The following is an 18206-nucleotide window of genomic DNA, read 5'->3' on the forward strand; positions in this document are numbered from 1 at the left end:
TGTACTTAGAATATATAATTTTTTATTTTATTTTATAAAATATGAACCGTTCATCTATGACCTATCCTAGATATTTTTTGATTTCATCCCATTTGTTATCAAAAATAAAAATCTTGTAACTTAGACTATTATAATTATTTGATTTTTCTTAGATTGTTTACCCATTGTGGCTTTAAAAAATTATGACTTAAAAAATAAAGAACAGATCGTCAAACTGGGCTCTGTATGTAGTGGTGCCACTAAATGGGACAACTCTCCAAATGGATTTAAACAATTTCAAAATTATTAATATTAGTGTTCATTTTTGTGCAGCTGAAACATTGGGAGTGCCCTACTTGAGTGCATACCTAGACTCAATTAGGACAAATTTTAGTCATGGTGCTAATTTTGCAACAGGAGGTTCATCTATCAGACCAGGAGGATATAGTCCATTCCACGTGGGCCTCCAAATCTTTCGTTTTGTTGTGTTTTTAATTTTATAAGTTTTAGTTCATTAATTATTAATGTTGAAATATTTTAAAATAAATTTAGAATAGGATTCAAAATAAATATTTACAAAATGGAAAAAAAAATTAAAAAAGAAGAAGTCCAATCCACAAACTGCTTGCAACCGCCTGCATATCCATGAATCCTATCTGCACAAACCGCAAGCTGCACTATGGACGGTTACTGGTTGACTTTTCTCCAAATCGCATTGGTGCAGACAGGTCTAAACCGACCTGCAAACTGCTCAAATCCGAACCGTGACCACCCCTAGTGCTACTAGCTTGTCCAAACAGTTTGTTTGACTACCAAAAAAAAAAATGTGTGAAATTTTAAACAAAAATGCCCTAGACCCCCTGTACATCCCCACCCCCACGGGGGTGGGGGTTGGTGATTGAAAAAAAAAAAAAAAAAAAAAAAAAAAAAAAAAAAAAACTAGCCAATGAAATGCCAGTGGGAGTGCTGGGGGTCCCTAGCATAATTGCATTTTATAAGAAAGAACCAACCATTAGGTATTGAAGAGCAAAGTGGGATATTTGCATTCATCTCAGAAAGAAGGCTTTGATCTTCATGCCCAAATGAATTTGAAAAAACCCAGAAGAGAGAGGGCATTAAGACCCAAAACAAGAAGAAATCAATGGAAGTAAAGGGAAACCATGAGAGAGAATGAAAGAGCTTTACATAAGAGAGAGAAGTCGGGGGGAAAGTTGAGGAACTGAGAGGCCAAAATCAAGCCGCAGGAGATTAGAGAGAGAAGGAGGACAGGAGAAGCCCGGGTCTCGTTCTCTTGTTGTATAAAATAGAGTTTCCACAGATTAAACCCACAAAGCTACTCTGTGACTCCTTATCTACAACAACCAACTCTAGACCCTTCTTCAGTGGATGATATCTCTGATAATGCACCATTGATAGAGACAAAATATTAACAAATAAAGAGAGAGATTCAGAATCAAATTAAGTATGAACAAAGAGAGAAGGAAATGAGCAAGTGAGTATTTGTGGTTGCTCTGTTTCTTCTTCGATGGATGTGTATATTGAGAGAGACAGAGAGAGAGAGAGAGACAGAGAGAGTGTGTGTGACTAGCAGTCAAATTGCGTGTACTATTAAGCTGAGCAAAGCAGAGGATCCGGACTCGAGCAGAGCATAGCAAACCAGAGAGAGAGAGAAAGAGAGAATGAGAGGAGAAGTGGTAGCGAGTTGGAAGGCCATCTGGCATTTGCTTAGGTTTGGTGAGAGAGACACCTCGGCGTAGGACCCAACCGAAGGTTCGGTTGGAGAGAGAGAGAGAGTAGCAACCCACACGCGCCTTTGTGCAGAGCTCACTAGGGCCAGCTCAGAGGAGCTGACATTTTAGATTTTTAACCAAAGAGTTTTTCGGTATTTTGGTAAGCGATCGTGTTACGTAGCTCGAAAACGGGGAGCTCAAATGGCTCGATTTTTTTTTTCCGCAGAAGAAGAACGAAGACCAAGAACAAGAAGGAAGAAAGGAGGAGGAGGAGGAGGAGGAGGAAGAGGAGGAAGGAAGGAGGAGGAGGAGGAGGAGGACTGGAGGGGGCATAATATTCGGGGGAGGAGGAGGCAGAGGCGGAGCGACGGCGGTCGGAGGCTGCGGCGGGGCTGGGCTGGGCGACGATCGGCGAATCGGCGGCTGGCTGGGGCGACGATCGTCTTCTCTCTCTCTCTCTTCCCCTCTGCTTCTCTTTTTCTCTCCCTCTCCCTCTGCTTCTCTCTTTTTCTCCCTCTGCTTCTCTCTGCGTCTTCTCCCTCGAGCCATTCGGGGCAAAATGTTTCGAGCTACGAAACATTTTCCTTTGGTAAGATTTTGGATGGTAAGTTCTGAGATCTCTAAACCCAGCGGTCGCGGCATTGTGGTAAGGCTTTGGGGTTTAAGCCCTAAGGTCACAAGTTTAATTTTGTTTTGGGGCCAATCTCCTGGACGAAGTACTGTTGGTTAGGAGGTTGGACCTCAAAGATGCCTAATCAGCTACTTGGAAGCACTGTTAGTTAGGAGGTTGGACCTCAAAGATGTCTAATCAGCTACTTGGTGTGGGTTTAATGTTCCCCGCTGTGCGAGTCCTGACTTAAACCAATATTAGATAATTGATTCTAAAATTAACAAAAGACATGCTTGAAAATTTACTTGTTAACCAAAAAAAAATACATTTTAGATTTTCACCATCAGTTGGAAGACTGATTTGACTTTTATACTATAATTTTATTTTTATAAAATTAAGCAAAAATATAAAACATTAAAAAAAAAGTTAATAATTTAATTGGGATATATATATATATATAAAATTTATTCTCGTTCTGCAACATTCATATGTGCATTTGAATTTTCCTTTGAAATATTGTCGAATTACGTTGCGTAAAATTATGAATATTGTGTAATTAAGGCCTATTTTAGTAAAGAAAAAAAATTAATTTATTAGCTTATTAGCTTATTTAAGTTACATTATTTTTCTATTTTTTATATATATATTTTTTTTAAAAAAATTAAAAAGTTAACTTTTTTTCTTCCTTACCAGAATAGACCTAAGCAATGTGCTTATTAAAATAAAATTATTATATAAAATTTATAAGTATTAATAACTATTATGTAAAATTAAGTCAATATTATGAGTATTGTGTACTATGTTAAAATTTCATTATATAAAAAATAACTTTGTTATTTTTTATAAAGTGAGGGTATAATAATCTTTAGAAAAATGTTTGGTAGTTCGAATTTGTGTAATCTAAATGGCTCAAATATATCAAAACGACGCCATTTTGAGACATTTAAGCCATTCAGACTATGAAAATTTGAGTTATCAAGTATTGTTGTAATCTTTAATTATTCTATGTCCCACCTCTTTTATGGGAATGGTGAAATTTGTGAGCTCATGGACCATGAAATTACTAGGCCAAACACACAGCCTTGGTATTGATATATATATATATATATATATATTTGACAAATGCATTTTAAAAAATAATAACAGATATGAACCTAATTTTTTTAAATATTTTAAACATGAGAAAAATATAGTAAAAAATTTAAAATTAAGAAAATAACAACTTCGTAAATTATAAAATTGGAGAAATGGTATTATTGTAAATTTAAGATAAACAAAATTTATTGCTCAAAATTAACAAATGTCAAAATTCGACAATAGCTATACTTCTTGTTAGATAGATGGTAATCATCAACTAATTAAAATAGAATTGAAATTATGGTGTCGTTTGGGAAGAGTTCATTTGGGTTCTTTTGGCTATTTGAGCCACAACAGACAAAACATCACATCCAACCCATAATCATTACACTCTTCTCTCATAAAAAAAGTCAAAAAAGCCAAAAAACCAAAAAATCCTTCCCAAACCAAGCTTTTGAGCCCAGGCTCAAATAGCCAAAAAAGTCAAAAAGTCAAAAAGCCAACTCACTTCCCAAACGGAGGCGTAATAAGCCTTCGTTTGAGATATGAGTTAGCTTTTTGGCTATTTGATTTTTTAGTTATTTTAGTCTGGGGCTAAAAAGTCTCATTTAAGATGAGTTTTTTTTGGTTTTTTTAACTTTTATAAGAGAAAAAAATAAAATGATTATAGTTTGAATGTGACATTTTATCTTATTGACTTTTTAGTCTATTTTATCTTTTTGTGACTAAAATAACTCCAACCCAAACCAAACCTTCATGCCAAATAAATCCTAAGTCAAGTATAGTTAGTTAAGTGAAGTCTGAGATTAGACCCATTCCACTTGTTTTGATTAATTCTCTTCATGGATAAACTATTCAGTTTGTTTGGTTTTAGTTTTTTGAAAATTGAATTTTTTATTTTTCGTATTTTTTGTTTTTAATAAATTTTTTAAAATTTTAAACATTTTTTTTTTACTTTTTTAGATATACCTTACTTAGATATATCTAAATAGAATAATATTTGTGAAAAAATATTTTAAAAAATTAATAAATATACAAAAAAATGAAAAATGTATAGAATTTTCATTTTTTAAAAAATATTTTGGTATTTAGTGAATTTTTTAAAGATCTTTTTCACAAATATAATACTTTTTAAATTTATTTATGTTAAGTGTGTTTAAAAATTTTAAAAATTACGTAAAATATTTTAAAAATTCAGTGAAAACAAAAAAATACAAAAATGAAAGTAGCATGTAATGCTGAATTTGTTTAGTGTTTTTCCATTTTTTCCCTCAGTTTTCTTGGTAGCCAAACGGAATCTAAAACGAAATTCACCCATATTTGTAGGAAGTAACTAGATAATCGGCATGTAATGCTGGATTTTTAGTTTTTTTTTTTCCCCATATTTTAACTTAATTTTCTTGGTAAATTACAACCTCAAACACTAAATTTTATCATAAATTACACATCATGTTTGAAATTTATCATAAATTATAGCCCCAAACACTACATTTTGAATAAACCTTAAAGCAACAATGTGAGAATAGGGGGAAACAAAGCAAGGGGGATAGAGAGAGAGAGAAAGATAGAGAGCGAGAAAGAGCGAGAGAGACACAGAGACAGAGAGAGACTGTGCGTGAGAGAGCTCAAGAGAGAGAGAGACGCCTGCAATACGTGTACAAATCATTATATACACACACACACATATATTAAACATCATCTTTCAGATTTTTAATAAATTAAAAGCACATACATTCAAATTTGAATAAACCCTAAACCAACAATGTCAGAAGAGGGACAAGCAGAGTATAGAAGAGAGAGAGAGACTGTGTGAGAGAGCTCAAGTGATAGAGAGAGAGACGCACGGACAAACCGTGAGTGAGACCGATAGCGCGAGAGATACAGAGAGAGAGAGAAAGAGAGAGGTACCTGCGATGTGCGACTATGACAGTGGTGAGTTGTGACGGTGGTGATTTGTGCGGAGGGCGGTGGCCGTTGTAATGTCAACCGTACGGTGGGCTACGGTGAAAGGGATGGTTTTTGTGAGGTTTGGTGAAGGACGGTATGTGTGTGTGTTACAAAGTGTGATGTTGTATAACAAAGAAAAGAGCACGCGGAAGGGTTGAAAAATGAAGATTTAGCGACTAATTTCTGTATTAGTCGGCAAAGAAATAGATCTGCCGAGTAAATTTTTTTGTAGCCAAAAGATTAATGAACAGAGACGAAAATATTAGTCACCAAAAGTACTATTTGGCGACTAATTTTAATTTTAGTAAGGAAAAACCAATATTGCAGATTAATTTATTTTTTTGGGCCTAAAATTTGGACTAACAGCGACTGATCAAATTTTAAGTCGTTGAAAGTGGAATTTTTACCGACGAGATTTAAATTTAGTCGCCAATAAGTAATATTTACTGACTAAAATATTTTAGTAGCGATGTCTTGAACCAACGTCGACAAATTTAAATTTTAATCGCCAAAAGGTGTACTTTCGGTGACTAAAATTTGTTTAATCGCCAAAAATGATCGCCAAATTGTATGATTTATTGTAGTGTAAATAAACTTTGAAATGGAAACTTCTTGTAGAATCATTTAGCTTTTCTTAGAATATATATAAATGTATGTATGTATGTATGCAAGAAATGTCCAAATGCACCACGAAATTATTGAAATTGTTGCATCAAACATCTTACCTTTCTTTTCCTTTTTGTCCTTTATTAATTTTTTTATTTTATTTTGCTTGTTTTAGTAAAGTTATTTATTGCGGAAACATGACTATGCTGCCACTAAACCTTAATGTATGCCATTTTTATTTCGATATGTCCCATTTAGTTTATTTTCCTTCTTTTTTTATTTTTTTAACAAGGTTATTCCTTTTGTAGTATATATCACGATCAAACTTGTCAGTCAACTATCTCATTAAAGTTAATATAGTCGGTTGAATTGCCATAATATTGCACCAAAAGGCTGGAATTTGAACCATATCGGTACCAAATTTGCCTAAATAACATTTGTATCGCTCTGTTTTCAGTAAATCCCAACAAAGATAAGTAACTAAAAAAATAAAACATATATCTTGATGAAGATAACTGAATTAACGGTTTTCTTCTTCTTCTTTTTTTCCCCTGTTAAATGTCAGAATTTACAATATTGCAAGTTGCCCCTAATTCTGAACTCTTTCAGCATATTTGTCCATGATGGGTTTCTCCTTTTATTTCAATGATTAGAAAATTTAACCAAAATAAGCAGTCTGATATTGAGAATATATAAAAAGCAGCTTTGGTAAATAACTGAAAATATAAAAAGGAAATCAGATCTGTTTCGGAAGAGGGTTGGCTTTTTGATTTTTTTGGCTATTTTAGCCTAGGCTAAAAAACTTGGTTTAGGAAGGGCTTTTTAGATTTTTGGCTTTTTTGGATTTTTTTTTTTTTTTGTGAGAGAAGAATGTAATGATTATGGGTTGGATGTGATATTTTGTTTGTTATAGTTAAAATAGCCTATTTTGTCTTTTGTGGCTAAAATAGCCAAAAAAGCTCTTGCCAATGGAAGTATCCCAAATATTATTTATATATTAAAAATAAAAGGTTAAAATACAAATTTACCCTTGAAGTTTATGAAAAATACAATTAAATATTCTGAAAATTACATCTTACTCCTCAAGTTTCAAATTAATCGCATTACAATTTCTCTCACTCATCACCTCTAGTTAAAGTAACAAATTTTGATAATGTTAACATTAAAATCAAAATACCAATTTTAAAACCAAATTCCTCACCCTCATAACTCACTCAAACATGGTCGCAACCCTAAAAATAAGAAATATTGTGAAGCAATAAATAGAGAAAGATGAGAGATAGGGGATCAAAGCTCCCAACCCTCTATTTGTTTTGACATAAATATTTTTAGAAAATATTTTATTGCATTTTTTGGTGTTTGGTACGACAAAAAACAAGCATATTTTGGCATAATATAACTTTCACTTTTAAAAGATAGAAAATGCTTTTCGAACTAAACTTTTATCAATGCCACTACATTGCCATCACCACCATTACATCCACCACCACACAACCACCACCACCATCATCGCCATTGCCGTCACCATACCATCACCTCCACCCTATCACTATCACCATCACCACCACCACTACCACTGTCGCCGCCACCATCACCACTCCCAACACCTCCACATCTACCACCACCTTCTTCTCCACTCCGTCGCCACCACTAATGTAACTATTAGTGCATTAATTTCGAAAATGTAACCAAACATAAAAAACTTTTTCTACGGGAAACATTTTTTGAAAAAAAAAAAATTCTGTGGAAAATATTTTTGATTGAAAAATGTTTTCCGTCAAAATAAAAGAAGCATAAAATACAAGATTTGTTTTTAGAATTTTGTTTTTAACTTTTAGGTAATGCTAGATTAGAACATCCGAAAAATAGAAGAAAACTTTTATAGGAGAAAATTTGAAAAAAGTGTACTATCCTTGATGAACTTATTTTGAATTTTTTTACTTTTTAAATCTTTTTAAGGTGATTTGGAAATCAATTTTATTAATGATTTTTTCTTTTACTTTTTAAAAAAGACATACCAAAAAAAAATAAAGAGAACAATTTGACAAATTTATAGGGCATGTTTGGTTTTGTCTCTCAAAACATGTTTTTGGAGGAAAAAATTTTCAAAAACCTGTTTGTATTACTTTTCTCTCTACTACACATCAATCAATCACTTTTTTTCTCTCATCTCTCATTCTCAATCACTTTTTCTCTCACACTCATCTATTCAATTACAAAAAAATATTTATCAAATTATCCTAAATTCCAAAACTATTTTTAAAATATACAATCAAACAAATTTTAAAATTTTTTAAACTCTCTCCAAAAAATTATTTCTTAAATAATATTTCAAAATACAAACCAAACAAAGTCATAATGACTTTTTTTTTATATACTAAAATCTCACTTTCCCAAACAAAGCTTAAAAATGCATGAAAACAAAAAACAATGGCATAAATTTAATTTATTTAACTAAAGACAAAAAAAAATTCCAAAAGCAAAATATGATTTTATTTGACTTGGGGCCAATTTTAGAAACATGGTAACTTGATTGTCTTGTAACCAATAAAAAGCATATCTAACTTGATTGTCTTGTATCAACTGAAAGAGAATCCACTCATATAGCAAGCACATCAACACTCTGAGATTCACACAATCTCTCTCTTATTGATTGTCTTGTATCAACTGAAAGAGAATCGACTCATATGGCAAGTACATCAACACTCTGAGATTCACACAATCTCTCTCTTATTGATTGTCTTGTATCAACTGAAAAAGAATCGACTCATATAGCAAGTACATCAACACTCTGAGATTCACACAATCTCTCTCTCTCTCTAAGAACAGTAAAGATTTGCAGGAAAGCGAAGTATGTTCTTGAATTATTATTCTGTTTCTCTCTCTAAATCTATACCATATATATGTGTGTAATGTGTATAAATTGATGCATTGACGTGTTTGTATATGTTAGGGATTCTAATATTCTGTTTCTTGATCGAATTACAGAGTAAAATTGGGGGCATTAATGGAGGATACAATAAGAAGCGGGAGGCATGACTTGAATTTGGCTTCAAGAAAAGCCGAAGAAGCAGGTTCTCATTCGACATTTTTCTTTTCTCTTACTGTTTGGTTGCTGAGAAAATGTAGGAAGAAAATAAGGTGCATTTTGAATCTTGACGCTTTCTCATTACTTAGAGCAAATATGAAGTTTCTTGGCTACCAAATAGAACTCATTTATGTTGTCCTGTTCGAGAATTCATTCGATTGATTTGTGTTTAATTCTTCAGCTTGGAGGCGTTTCGAAGCAACTCAGTGGCTAGATAGCTTAGTTGGACCACTAGGCATATCAACTCAACCATCAGAGAGAGAGTTCATTTCTTGCTTGGGAAATGGTTTGGTCCTCTGCAATGTCATTAACAAGATCCAACCAGGATCAATCCCAAAGGTAATCATATAACCATTTCATATATATTGATAACTCAGTATCTGGCCCATTGGACCAACTAATCCGGGAACCAATCCCACCGTTCACTTGCGGGGTCTCAATTAAGGAATGGGAATTATTGTAATCAATTGAAGAAAATGCCCTTTTGCGAAAGTTTTGAACTTTAGGTGTGTGTGTATACAAAATTACTTAATTAAGGATATGAATTCAAATGGAATCAATTGAAGAAAATGCCCTTTTGTACCTATCTGTATTTTTGTCTATGATTTTGGTTTAATTTCAATTTTTCTGATTATTGTGGTTTGGGAATTATTGTAAGGTCGTGGAGAGTAACGCACCCTCACAATTCCTGACATGGGATTCTCAACCATTGCCTGCTTATCAGTACTTTGAAAATGTTCGAAACTTTTTGGTAGCAGTTGAAGAATTGAAGCTACCTACATTTGAAGCATCTGATCTTGAAAGAGTAAATTAAGAAACCTGTTGTTAATTTCTATTGTGCACAAATAGCTTAATGTGTTTGTGCATGTATACAATCCTTAAATTGAGTTTTCTTTCATTTAATATCTTTAGGATAACTTGGAAGTTGGGTCATCGGCGAAGGTGGTTGATTGCATTCTAGCTCTGAGAGGATACCATGACTGGAAGCAATTGAGTGGAGGAAATGGATTCTTTAAGCCCACGAGATCTCCTCTGGTTATGCATTCTGCAAATAGGGTTCACTCACGAGCTTCGGAAGTAATCTTCTCAGACCCTTGCCAACAATTAGACATGTCCAAAGCCTGTGACGACATTCCACTCACCAAGAGTGGAGTTCAAAAACTTGAAGGTTTTAAGGATTTTTCTTTCCTATGTTTCAGTACATATGCATACTTGCACAAGGCATTTGTCACACATATATAGGAAATATTTAAGTATTACTCCAAATGATGATTACTAAATTTAATGGAGTTTGTTATGCATAATCAATTAAGGAAAGGTGGTAAGGAATTGTCTTACATAGCTGAATTCATAATATTCTAAGTACATTAAATATTTGTCTCAAATAGTGACTTAAATATTTCGGCAAGGATTATAATTAATTCTATGTTTGTTGATTAAAACTCCTAAGTTAGAAACAATGAACCATAATTTGATGAGTCTTTCTTTGTCTGATACTGGTATAATATTTTTATTTGCTATAGTCTATAAACTAATTTATATGGATAAGTTTTATCTTATGAATAATAGGAAATTATTATTTTACTTAATGAAGTCATATTTGAAGTTGTCACTTGCACATGTAGCAGCCTGCAGATATACATATACCTTTCTGGTTTGGATTATTATTATATTTATTTTTAGACTTACTTTTGTTCATCCATTTGATTTGTAGATTTGATTGCCAAGGCCATTGTTGAATGTATGATTGACAGAAAGGAAAACATAGATAATAATCTTATTGCTTCCTTTTGTAGTGGCAATCTGGTAATTGTTAATCCTATTGATACGCAAACTTTCCTTTCATTTCACATTAAACAAATTGAACAATAGCTAGAGCTGAAGTAGTTATTTTACAGGATCCGGGCAAGTTATTCGGCAACATCATGTCTACTTGTTTGGAGGAACAACTCCAAAACAAGTTCCCTGAGGTGAGTAAGCTTAAAGTACCTTTGTAGTACATTATGATCATCACTTAGCTTGGTGGTCTCACTTTTTTTCTTGTTTATGTGTCTCTAAAGTATTAATGAGTTAAATTAACATCCGTTTGCCCAAATACAGTTGAAATCGATCTTCAAAGATCTCCTTGGAGAAGGTAGCTCACTTGCTCATCCAATATCACCACCACCTCTAGAGCCTCTAGAGAATTTATCTATTAGAAATCTGAAGGTATGTTTTATATTTTAATCATATTAAGTGTGTCTTCTATAAGTTAGGTACCATTTTAACTCTAAAATAATGAATTTGATTAACTGATTTCAAAACCTCACTATGTTTTTCAAAGTTTGATCTTATTTAGAGCATTGTCTTTCTTAAAATAATGACTGCAAAAGCACCTTTTAAGCTTCACTTTATCAATATAACTGAAGTATATCAACATTAAACCTCAGAAAAGGCACATATAGAGTTTAATGAATTGATGAAATGTAGGGATCTCTCTCTCTCTCTCTATATATATATATATATCATGCATGCACACACACACAAACAAACAAATATATTTGTTTTGTGAATAATATGTTTTGTGTCATGAATACATTCTTTCTTACAGTGTTGTAGAGCTTGCTTGAAAAAGGGTAGCTGCAACTACTGGTATCTATTTCAAGTGCAAGAAAAAGAACTATCAGTAAGCTTTCTGTGAACCCATCTATGTCATATGTGTGTACAACTTATTGAATATTGATTTTGTTAGACAATCAATACACCAGTCCTTTTTTCTTCCACTACAGTATGCGTTTTGTTTCAGTTGCCATTCAGTATTTCTTCTGTCTTCCTGTACATGATAAGTACATGATTCAAAAGTTACATCAAATGAGCAAATTAATCAACTAAATTCTATTTACGAACACCATACAATACTTGAGGAAAAAGGAGAATGCTTGATGATGTCCCTTTTTAATGTTCTTGACTTTACATTGCCAATTTCATTTATTTTGGTGACACGTGTCTGGGTAAGAATGTCTTCCTGAATTTTCTGTGTTTGACATGCAGAATCTCAAGGAATTGTTGTCCAGAACAAAGAGGGAATTCAAAGACTTACAATCTCAATTGCAAAGCGATTTGAAACATTTGGGTAAGTTAGCTATTTAAGAAATTTTCGGCAATATCATCCCCAGAAATCAATTAATCAATCTCTATTCTACTATTAAAAGAAAGGTCAATCAAAAGTTTGTTTTGTGGGATTTGATAAGCATATGCATCCTAGTATGTTTTGCAAGTTCATAAATGCTAACTAGTTTTAATTTTGCACGAGTTCAGGGAGTCAGGTACAGGAGATGTCTACTGCTGCTCTTGGGTATCACAAGGTTGTGAAAGAGAACAGGAACCTATACAACATGGTTCAGGATTTAAAAGGTTGGTTAATTTCTGAATAACAACCATTTACTGTTTTGATGAAATTATCAGTCTTGCTTATTTTGTTTCTTTAAAAGATTAACTACAAAGCACATAACCAAGTGTGTTTACTCTATCATGGTTGAAAATTTTCTTCAGGGAATATTCGAGTTTATTGCAGAATTAGACCTGCCTTCAGTGCCAAAGCAAGAAATGTGATAGATGTTATTGGAGAAGATGGGTCATTAGTGGTTCTTGACCCATTGAAAACCCAAAAAGATGGGAGGAAAGTTTTTCAATTCGATCATGTGTTTAGACAAACTGCTACTCAAGGTAATACACAGATTCTTCTGTTTTACAAATTTTGTGAATTATCTTCACTTGGCATAATAATCATTCCCGCCCCCCCCCCAACACACACACAGATGAGATATTTAAGGACACTCAACCAGTAATTAGGTCTGTAATGGATGGATACAATGTATGCATTTTTGCTTATGGTCAAACTGGATCTGGAAAAACACATACTATGGTAAGGTTCTTTTCTGATTTGGCTTCAGATGCAAGTAATTTTTTTTTTTCCCGCTTTTCCTGCATGATTTACTGTTGATTGTCAAATATATGGTCTCTGTTAATTTATTTTATTTTCAAACCAAGATTTTCTCACTGCATATGTCTTCCTCTGTGACAGTGTGGATCAACTAGGGACCAGGGAATCAATTATCTAGCTCTCAGTGATCTCTTTCGGCTGTCTAATACAAGGAAGAACATCATGAAATATGATATTCATGTCCAAATGGTTGAGATATATAACGAGCAAGTACGAGATCTTCTTGCCGAAGATTCCAAAAACACAAAATATCCTTTTGCAGTTGCATTTCTGCCACTTGGCACATAAATTTTCTGCCTCTTGGCAGTTAAATTGCTTTCTTTGTTTGAAAGCTGTACTTTTTGTTCCACTTTAATTATTCATTTGCCAAATTTTTGTATTCTTGACTATCAGCAAATTAGAAATTCGAAGCTGTACTAGTGAAAATGGCTTGAGTATTCCTGATGCTTCCATGCATTATGTGGAATCCACCAATGATGTTCTTAGCCTGATGAAACGAGGTGATCTCAATCGTGTTGTCAGTTCCACTGCCATCAACAACCAAAGTAGTCGTTCCCACAGGTCCAACATTTATTTTATTTTTTTCATCTGTTAAATTTGATGAAAAAGTCGATTTACATTAATTGTTTATTTTGCAGTGTCTTGACAGTACATGTGCACGGTAAAGATGTATCTGGAAGTATTCTTCGCAGTTGCCTCCATTTGGTGGACCTTGCAGGAAGTGAATGGGTTGAACAGTCAGAAGTTAACGGTGATGGCCTCAAGGAGGCACAATACATAAATAAATCTCTTTCCTGTTTGGGAGATGTGATCTCGGCCTTGGCTCAGAAGAGTTCTCACATTCCTTACCGAAACAGCAAGCTTACGCTACTCCTGCAGAATGCATTAGGTTGTAATATGCAATATAAATGTACCCGTCTTTCAAAGCTCTTCATTTAATTAACTTATTATTGCAAATTTTTGCCAAAATCACCTATTCTAAATGTGACGGGTCACTTCTGCTTGTGGAGTTTAGGCCTTCTCTGTATGAAATTTATGCATGTTGTATACTGACAGTTTTAATACCGTACAGGAGGACACGCGAAAACATTGATGTTCGCTCATGTGAGTCCTGACGCAGATTCTTTTGGGGAGACAATCAGTACTTTGAAGTTTGCTCAGAGGGTCTCGACAGTTGAACTTGGTGTATCTCATATGAACAAAGAGAGCAGTGAGGTTATGGAACTCAAGCAACAGGTAAATGCATCTTCTTACATCACTATTGCACGGCATGTTCACACGTTGCATATCTTTTAGGCCATTTCTTAACAGCTTAAGCTTTTGGGACTGTGGTAATCTACCATTGCATCAAAGCTTAGGTTGGGGAGGTTTTGGGTTCTAGTTTCTCCGTTTGCATTTGGTTTCGGTTTGCATTATTTTTTCTCTGTATGTATGAATATTTGCATCTCCATGTGCAAGACGGGACTGCACATGAGGGAGGGTGTTGGAGAGCTTGATATACGTTGTTGAGCCCATTTTTTAAAATCTTAAGATTTTGGGACTAGTGTTGATCTAACATGAACTTTTTACACGTTGTAGATTGAGAGCCTCAAGAAGGCATTGGCTAACAAGGAAGCACGGACTGTTCAACCTACTAAACCAAAGGCGCCAAGATCACCATTTGAGAAACCACCGCATGCAATGACTGAACGTACTCCTCCACGCTCCCAAAGGTTGAGCATTGAAAATTCCAACAAAACGGAAATGAAGAGAGCAATCAATTCTGTTGACAAAAGGGGACCTAAAAGCCCTTCTATGCCAACTCGCTCACGGAGATTAAGTTTAGAAGGTTCAAGAACTGTTCCCAAGGATCCAGTGCAGATCAAACTATCTGAAACTGTGAGCAATCTCCTACCATCCGAAGCAGTGTTGGTACAGAAATATACCCAATTTCAAGATCCTGAAGCAGCCACAAAGCCATATGGACATGTCAGTAATGGTGAATCCATGATCGACATATATCGTCCAAGGGCACCTCAGAGTCCAACTCTTCAACCCAAGACACCTGAGCCACCAAAACTTGTTAGAAATGAGGTTCATATCATGATGCACGGTGAGTCTAACTTTTCTACGGAGCCTCGAACCCCTGGCTTGACTAGTAATGCAAATGGAAAAGGATCTCACATAAGGAAATCGCTTCGGACAATTGGGAAGCTGATTAACGGCTCTGGGAAAAGGTAGTCAAAACCATGAATTGGTATTATCCTTGGCTCCCTTTGTCTGTTATTTTAGTGCATAACTTGTTAAATGGTGAAATTGGGAGGTGCTTAAGGTAGTGTTTGGATCTTGGATTTGGAAAAAGGATTTGTGGTTGAGGGGGAAAAGTGAATGAAAAATAAGCTAGATTTTTGTCACTGTCACTTTTCCCTTCTCTTTTCCTTTCCCTCCCCGAATCATAGTACCAAACATGGTCTAAAGTTCCAAGTTTAGACCGCTCTCTGAAAATCTCAATGCTAAAAATTGCAGGAATCAACAAAAAAAAGTTGAAGCATCCCCAGTAAATGGCATGCGCAAGATTCATGATGCAAGGTCACCAGTTTCGTCTAATGCATCCCCACTGACGGGGGTCGTTCAAACATCAGACAAGAGATCTTCTCTTGGAGGTAAATCAACGAACTCTTGTAAGTTAAACTAGCAGAACCCTCATTGGCATACCTTTTTGCTTTGTGGTCTACAACGGGGTATATGATGATTCCATATTATCAATTGCTTATATTTGTGTGAAGGTGCAAATGAAACTAGAAATTCGAAGACACCGCCTCCGGTCCACATATCGGCCAAGGCAACGAATCAGTGGATGTAGATCATTTAGCAATAAGCAGCAGAGGATAATAGTGGTGCGGTGCTTCGGCTCGAAGCATACTCTGCTGAGATTTGATTTAGGACACACTTTTTAATTCAGAGTAGCCATGACTTCTGTTTACAACAAACCATTTGTTGACATTTTGCCAGATTAATAATTCATTCATATGATTTCAGCTTCTTCTTTTTCTTTTTTCCATTTTTCTTTTTTTTCTTTTCCCCCTGGGGCCAAGGTTGAACTGCATTTGGCACCATATTGAAGTTCATATTGCCTTTTGGAATGACACAAAATTCTTGCCTTTTGGAATGACACATTTGTATATAGTGTTTGGTTGTGGTTTTTAAAAATTAATTCCACACTCACTTTTAAAAACTCAGTCGAATGCGAGAAAATTTGGGCTAACCAGTCGTCCCACCAATCATCCGGCCGGTTGACCGGAACAGTGCAATATATATATATATATATATGTTGCAATTGACACATGTTAATTTTTCTATATTTAATAAAAAATATTTTTTGAATTTTTTAAAAAAATTTATGAGTTTTAATAGAATTTTGAATTGCGTGTTTAGTTATGAGTTGTAAGTTTTTGTATCAAATATCATATGTCACATCAAAAATTTCTCATTTAACTCAAAAAAAATTTCAAAATTCATTCACCAAACAAATTTTTCACACTCAAATCATAATTTCAAAACTTACAAATTTAAAATACAACTCTATTTTCAAATCATGTTTAGAAAATTCTATCAAACGCAACTTTTTATTCTCTCCTCACTTTCTTCTCGCTGGTACTTAAAGTGAGGAGAGCAAAAAGATGTTGAAATAAAATGAAGAAAAAAAAAAATTTCTCTCCTCTCCTTTCTTTTAACCAAAGAAGAAATGATTTTCCTTTCCAAAAATACTTAACCCTCATCTAGAAATGAGGTAAAAACTATGCAAAGAAACCTTCACTTGAAAATTTTTCAGGTGGTTTGTTCAAAAAATACACTTTGTAAGGGAAATGTGGAAGGGGTGAGGATTTGGGTTCTGGTCTATTTTTTCCCCCTTAATTCAGCAAATTTCATATGTTTGTCCATATTTTTCTAATTTTCATGTCCTTTTACAATTATTTTTTATACCCCTTGTAAATTTATTTCTTTTTTTCCAATATTTTCCCCCTCAAAACACGTCTCAAAATCCAAACCAAGAGCAATTCACATTGGCCTTTTCTGAGTTAAAATTTAAAGACAAAAAAAGGGTGAACATGAAACAATGGTTAGGATTTGGCCCCACAGTATTTAATACAATGGAACTTGAAGGTCAGAGGATTAAATGATAGGGCATTCACAAAGCATATCCCCAACAGATATCAGTACAATGTCCTTCCTGAGCCCCTAGGGCTTTGCCATGCTCAGTTACAATATACTTTACAACTGGAACTTCATTTTCGTGGAAGCCAAACAGTCCCAACGGTCATCCAGTTGGTGTTCAATATGAGAAAAAAGCCAAATCTAATTAAGTGCTGAAAATTTTTCCAGGCCAAAATAGTTTTGGACACTTTCACATCAATGGAACAGCTCCAAATTATGTTCACCTTGGAATGTTTTTGATTGAACCACTTTGTGCCAATAATTTGACACACACAAAATCCAACTACAAAAATGTAAGTAGCGCAATGTGAGTGAAGCAGCTTCTTTAGTTATGAGCTTACTATTTGATTTTTATGTTTGCCGTTATTATTTGTGATTGGTTCTATAATCAATATATGACATGAATTAAAGTAGATAAGGAAAGAGATAGAAAGATTTGAGGAAATCAATATAAGAAATTAATTGTATGGTTTGAAAATGTGAGTGAGTGGGTTGGATTGGACCGATTAGATAATAAAAATTGATGGATTAGTTGGCTTACTACGTGTTAAAATTTGTTAACCTACATACAAACTGACTTGCCCCATCTGCATGTATACGCAAAACTATTTCTAACTCACCCAATTGGCTTAAACCGTTGGCAATTTTAAAGATAGGTGGGTTGCCGACAAATTGAAATTTTTTTAATTGTGGACTGTTAATTGATGATTTTCCTTCAAAACCAATCCAAACCGACACCCCTAGTTTTAACAGTTTGTTTGACCCGCCCCCCACCTCCCCCCCCCCCCCAAAAAAAAAAAAAAAAAAAGTTTGACATTTAAAACAATGTGATTAATCATTAATTGTATTGAATTTGATTGATGGTGATTATTTACTGGTTTTGAAATGATTGAACAACCGAGAATAATTTATTTACAAGTACTTACATAGCGTTTGGTATCATATATTTTTTTATTTATGTTTACAAAAATTTTATAAATGTGTTTGGTTTGA

The 18206-nt window shown here is 34.1% G+C and overlaps 1 protein-coding gene across 2 annotated transcripts; it reads left to right on the plus strand.

Moving 5' to 3' along the window:
- Positions 1–8497: 8497 nt before the first annotated feature.
- On the plus strand, positions 8498–16127 carry LOC114299671 (kinesin-like protein KIN-14L). 2 transcript variants are annotated; one of them, XM_082890861.1, is made up of 20 exons: positions 8498–8800; positions 8938–9023; positions 9219–9376; positions 9696–9842; positions 9950–10205; positions 10752–10843; positions 10936–11007; positions 11138–11245; positions 11628–11702; positions 12068–12149; positions 12335–12430; positions 12569–12742; positions 12835–12941; positions 13101–13265; positions 13414–13580; positions 13658–13908; positions 14092–14255; positions 14598–15235; positions 15525–15679; positions 15785–16127. In XM_082890861.1, the coding sequence occupies exons 2-20, from the start codon at positions 8957–8959 to the stop codon at positions 15859–15861; spliced, it is 3051 nt and encodes a 1016-aa protein (XP_082746987.1). In that variant the 5' UTR covers positions 8498–8800; positions 8938–8956; the 3' UTR covers positions 15862–16127. The 2 variants fall into 2 exon arrangements, with proteins under 2 accessions (XP_082746987.1, XP_082746988.1); XM_082890862.1 differs by having other exon boundaries at positions 15525–15661.
- The last annotated feature ends 2079 nt before the right edge of the window (positions 16128–18206 follow it).

This window comes from Camellia sinensis, chromosome 10 (genome assembly GCF_055761805.1).
Source record: "Camellia sinensis isolate YWXY chromosome 10, ASM5576180v1, whole genome shotgun sequence".
Taxonomy (NCBI): Eukaryota; Viridiplantae; Streptophyta; class Magnoliopsida; order Ericales; family Theaceae; genus Camellia; species Camellia sinensis.

What these genes read in the sequence shown, in the direction of transcription:
- LOC114299671 (XM_082890861.1), top strand. Translation starts at nt 8,957, where the DNA reads ATGGAGGATACAATAAGAAGCGGGAGGCATGACTTGAATTTGGCTTCA. An exon ending in AAGCATCTGATCTTGAAAGA is followed by an intron (nt 9,843 to 9,949) that starts GTAAATTAAGAA and finishes TAATATCTTTAG; the next exon opens with GATAACTTGGAAGTTGGGTC. An exon ending in AGGTAAATCAACGAACTCTT is followed by an intron (nt 15,680 to 15,784) that starts GTAAGTTAAACT and finishes ATTTGTGTGAAG; the next exon opens with GTGCAAATGAAACTAGAAAT.